Genomic DNA, 5,455 nt, shown 5'->3' with positions numbered 1-5,455 from the left:
AGAGAGAGAGAGAGAGAGAGAGAGAGAGAGAGAGAGAGAGAGAGAGAAGCGGCCCAATCACTGTGTGGGATCATAGCCGACCGCGTGATTCAGCGTGCTGAGTCGGCTTGGTCGTGTCCTGCCCTCTTACAGAGCAGGTTGGCAGCAGGACTTGCTCGAGGTGACTTTGGGACAGCAGGCTGTACCGCTGAATAAACGCTTCAGAAAAGCAGGCAAATGAGTAGCAGACTCGAATAAGAGGAATGAACATGGACACATGTACGCTAGACGAGGGCCCGCGTAACAGGCTTCGCCGGGCTTCCGCGATATCTCATTAAACTTTCACGACTTTCAATAGTTTTTTTCAACCTACTCCTTATGCCAATTTTGTGAAACGTTTTTGCTCAGGGCCACAACTTGACATCGATCCGTATTTAACACGTTTAGTGTGGTGTGGCCACTATGTGTCCACTCCCCCATGTTAATCATAGGCACCAGAAACGAGTGTTTAAAACGTGGGATACACAAAACTACCCTGAATTCTTTAAAACGATATCAGTTGTCAGTTGTCCGAGTTATCAGACAAACAGCATGGAACTTTTGGGGTCATCGGAGTAATGCGCTTCCAATGTCGCTCAGCGAAAAAGAAACTGGTAGAGGCCACGGAGCAGGCGCGGAGAAAGAGGAAGGGGGTGAAGGAGCAAGGGGGCGGTGGGCGGTCTTATAACCACTGTCGACTCCCTTCCCTGCCTCAACCGATCGCCACGGTAAAAATAAATGAAAAAAAGTAAATAAAAAAAAACTTCTGCTGACGCTGACTCGGCCGGTCGGTCATTACCGCGAACAAATGTCCGGCGATACCGTCCTCACGCAGCGGCGGCCGGGCAGCAGTATATATTCCTGGGAATGGCTGATGGCAGATAGCTCAATGAGCAGCCCTATCAGCGGATCGCGGCGTTATGACCGACGGACTTACTTGCGATCTCGTGATCGCCGCCATCCAATAGAATACAAATCACTGGGCGCCAGCACGCACGAGATGCGAACACACACAAGTCGCGGCTAGTACGATATGGGCGTCCTCTGCGCTGCAGGCTGCTTCAGAGGTGAAGTGAGGTAGTCCAAGTCCAGCGGAGGCTCCAGTGGCAGGTGCCACCACGGCCACCCTGGGCGGAGAGTGCTCTGAGGACAGCTTAGGTAGTGGGTGCTGTCGCGGAGACCACTTCCCTGACCCCCTTCTCCTCACCCTTTCTCTCTCTCTCTCTCTCTCTCTCTCTCTCTCTCTCTCTCTCTCTCTCTCTCTCCTGTGCCGTTCTATCCTACTGGGCCAGGCTGTAAATAGCGAGTGGGTGGACAGTGGACACGTCCGCGAGGTCGCCATAAATAGCCAACCACCTGGACGGACGGAGAAAATAGAGGTCCGGCTGGAATGTATAGGGCCACGAGGCGAGCTAGATGTGTCGCTCGACCGCCGACCACGAGGCCGATTGGAGAAACTGACGCGTACAAACTATTATTGTGATAACGTGGGGGTACAGGTAGGGTAGGTGAAGTCAGCGGGCCAACAGCGGGGCGACTGGGTAGAAGCGGTAGTTGGTGTCCGGACGGCGAGAGCATCAGACAAGCTTGTTTCTATTAAATGGGCGACGGTAAATTGATATCGGGTCCCTTCCTCTCCTTCAGCCGAATGACGCAGGGTGCCGGGGCGTGCCGGGGATCTTAGACTGCTGGTCCGGGCCGTCCACCCCGCCCCTCCCCCCGCGCGCCCATTGGCAATACTCTAGTCGTAATGAAGGGACGGGGGCCATCGCCGGGCGCCACTAGTCCCCCGCGCCAGGGGGCTTACTACCCCATTATTCGGATGCGGGCCAGGCGGGACGGGGCGGGGCGGGGCTGGTGTGCCCCAAGGCCAGGGTGTTTGTGGGACCCGCCGCCGAGCCACCCCCCCAACCTACCTTCGGAGGACTTCCTTAAGACGTCTCCCCGAATGGAGGAGAGGAGAGGCCCCAGGAGGCGCCTCGCCGTTCACTGCCCGGAAGGAAGCCGCCCGGCTGCGGCAGCGAAGGGAAATGAAAGGTCCCGCTGGGGGGGTCTCGGGCCCCCCGGGCGCTCCCGGCCGAGGGAGGTCCTAGCCCTAAACCTCGGCGGGCGCAGAAGGGCCAGCGGGCGAGGACCACGAGGGCAGCATTGGGCACGTACTTGCTAATAAGTGCAGCCGAGTGCAGCCGAGTGCAGCGGTCAAACCGACTTACCCGGCGTCGAGGTCGGCGACACCATGAGGAACTGGATGCAGGCCGCCCCCGAGCCGTGGCCCATGAGCGTGACGCTGGACGGGTCGCCGCCGAACAGCGCGGCGTTCTGCTGCAGCCAGTGCAACGCGGCCAGCTGGTCCATCAGGCCGTAGTTGGCGACGCGGGCCACCACGCCCGGGGCGGGGTTGGCGTTGAGGAAGCCTAGACAAACAGACACCGACATATTAGACGTGAGCGCCGGGCATGAACGTCGGGAGGGCATATTTAATACTACAAGCTTAAACGCGGGGATCCGCGCAAAAGTCTTCTTCTAGCGGCGCGCCCACCCGCAGAAGTGGACGCTAGCCTCGCCGGGTGCGCCCGACCCCGTAATAGTTTCCGCCCCTTGTAATACCCCCCCATAAAGTAGCGGGAGAAGGAAAAAACGCAAAGAAACTGTCGCGGGCGCCGCGAGAAAATCAAGAAAAATTTTCCGGCTCTTAATTCAGTAGGCGGGTAAAAGGTCGGCGTGGTTGGTAGAGCGCAAGAGGAGAGGACGCGGAGAAGAAGAAGACCCTGCAATTTTTATCCTGTCAGACATCCCTGCTCCGCCGCTCCGCTCCCCACGGCAGTAACAGCTCCCCCTCCCGCCCTCCCTCCGCGGCACGGCGGCGATGAGACGTGCCCCGGCCCGCCACGTGTGAAATAGTGGCGCGACGGGCCTCAAGGTCGTGCCACTTTCGGTTTGAGTTACGGACTGTTGAGCCCACACACGGTCGCCGCGGTTTTCTATATACGTGACGCCGTAAACGGACCGAGATGGCAGAGCGGCGGAGGAGGGGGGTTAATGGAGGCTGGGTGCGCGCAAGTGTGCGTGGGTGGGTGTGAATGCGTGTGAGTGTGCGTGCGTGTGCGCACCGTACTACCGCTGGCTGAGCATAACACAGTTCTCAACCGTGGTGATAGCGATAAGGGGTAAGGTTTTCCCCCTTTCGCGGTTTCCCCACACGCCGTATCCTTGCTCCCTGCTTGTGTTTCGAGACGAAGCAGCGCTAGCATCCGGTGCAACTTCGCGAGCTAGTCCCGTCTGTTCCGCAAGTAGTTCCCACGAGGGTCGGTGCGTTACTTTTACCCGGTCTCACCCTCGCGCCGCCATGCCTCACCGCCAACTACTAAACCGCCCGGCGGGGCAGGGCTGGCCCGCGCGGCTGGCTGGCCTGCACGGCGCCGGCCAATTTATAGTCAGTTTACGGAGACCGGCGGACAAGGCGCAGACGACGGCTGAAAATATTTCACGAGGCTGTTCCGCAGCGGCCAGCAGCCCGGTGGGCGCCGCGGCGGCAGGTGGGCGGGGTGGTCCTGGGGGTGGTTGATCTCCTCGCCAGCACACTGGCTCAGCCAGCTTCACCTTCATCCGAGCGGACAGTCCAAATGGACCATTCCTCTTGCTCACGGCAGCTGGTTGGGGAAGGACGCCACGGTGCGGGGCAGAGGGAGGGCGAAGGAGGTTGGGGGTCGAAGGGGAAAGGGGGCGAGAGTGGGGGCCGCACGGAAAAATATTAATTAAGGGTTTGCTCACAACGATCGTTTTCGTTTCAAATTTTATTTTCCTTCCCACTCCCGCGCAGACACCCCGCACACGCTCCAACAGCGCCAACTCGAGCAAAATATGACACCTCCAAAAAATTTGCCTGCAAAGCAGTGCTGCTGTGCCGTCATGCCGGGAATCCGTCCCGACAGCATAAAGTTGGTCTCGCGCGCGGAGTGCTCGGGCCCCGGAGGGCGCACTGCCAGCCGCGGCCCGGGCCAGCCCCCCCCCCCCCCCCCCCCCCCCCCACCCCACCCTCCCTTATCCCTAGTTCATAGCCCAGCGTAAACAATTACACCGCACTTGCTGTCTCACAAAACACGTTGCATAGAGGAGCAAAACAATTCAATACTGATAGGTGGGTCTCCATGTCTCGTTATTGCTAGTCTGCTTTTCCTCACCCAGTATCCCGAGGCGGTAGTTGACGGTGACCACGACGACGTCCGCGTAGGCGGCCAGCACGCTGCCGTCGTAGGCGTTGCCCGTGTTCCACTCGTACGACTCGCCGTGGATGAACACCAGGACGGGCTTGCGCGTCGACTCGCCGGCCTCTGCAAACATAAACAATAAACGGTTACGATCACTGGAGTAATAATAGGCTTCGCTATCGCTTAGCAAACCAGATAAATAAAGGAACATCTCAAACGAACACGAGCGAACATTACTGATAATAAGTCGAAGGTGACTCAAAAAATATGGCCACTTACAGCCCGTTTCACCCACCCTCCGAGACGAGCCTGCAACCGAGTCATTAAAACAGATTGGGCGCCACTCGGCGCCCATTGGCACCATTAGGACAAGGAATCTTCTGCTCCGTGTCGATCTGGGGGTAGCTCAGCAGCGAAAGGGGTTTAGCGGGGAAACGAGGTGGAGCAGCTGAGAGGCGCCCTGCTCGCGGGGGACCCCCCTGGTCAAAAGAGGCAGATGAAAAAGGGAAACCGGAGGGGCGAGGCGGGAAGGGTGCGGGAAGGCGCGATGGGTCCGCGCTGGAAAAGCTCTTCGGCAGTATCAGTCGCAGCAGCTGCGCGGCGCTAAAAGATTCAGGAGCGAACACCTCCCGGCCGGCTGCTCTTCGGCGGGATAAAAAGGAAGCTGTCCGGAACGCAGTGCGGGCGGTGGTGGTGAGGCCGGCGCGGCGACCATGGCTACCGCGGCCGGTGGGGCTGGCGGGGGGGCCGGCTGAGCCAGTGAGGCAGCGTGCCGCCCCCTCCAGCACACTCTTTACGACGACCCCTTTTTGCCCTGGCCCGTTCCGCTACTTATATCCCGCAGTCGCTAACAGTGTCGCAGCTCGCAGCGGCAGCTCTGGCGGTGGGGGCCGCTCCGCCCGAAACCTGGCCGCCGCGCGACCACCGCGCCGCTCCGCCGCGGGTACCGCCGCTACCTTCCGCCAACGAGCTTCCGTCATCAGATTCCGCCCGCCGGCAGCACCTTAATGGTTTCTTATTCTCTCGGCGTACAAAGCGCGCCGTCAGCGCGGCCCGGGCCAGCCCCCCACCCTCTTCCCCGCCACGCCCTGCACTTCAACTCTTATTCCTCTTACATTCGCACACAGCAGCGGACCGGCGCCGAGCCCCTTCTGGCTCCATGTCGTCTCCTCGGTCCTTAGAATTAAAGTGGGCGGCCCTCTGGATGGCCGAGTTCGGTAACGGCTCAC

General features: G+C 59.9%; 1 protein-coding gene across 1 annotated transcript in view; it reads right to left on the bottom strand.

Moving 5' to 3' along the window:
- Window positions 1-5,455, bottom strand: part of LOC113215259 (neuroligin-2-like) — a 197,278-nt gene that overhangs the window by 40,560 nt on the left and 151,263 nt on the right. The window contains exons 4-5 of the mRNA XM_052277349.1: window positions 4,200-4,349; window positions 2,232-2,432 (exon numbers count right to left, since the gene is read on the bottom strand). Coding sequence (XP_052133309.1) covers window positions 2,232-2,432; window positions 4,200-4,349 — 351 coding nt within the window. The remainder of the gene's footprint in view (window positions 1-2,231; window positions 2,433-4,199; window positions 4,350-5,455) is intronic.

This window comes from Frankliniella occidentalis, unplaced genomic scaffold (genome assembly GCF_000697945.3).
Source record: "Frankliniella occidentalis isolate FOCC.00 unplaced genomic scaffold, Focc_3.1 Scaffold10, whole genome shotgun sequence".
NCBI lineage: Eukaryota > Metazoa > Arthropoda > Insecta > Thysanoptera > Thripidae > Frankliniella > Frankliniella occidentalis.
The sequence above is the reverse complement of the archived record's forward strand: the minus strand, read 5'-3'. Positions and strand labels throughout refer to the sequence as shown.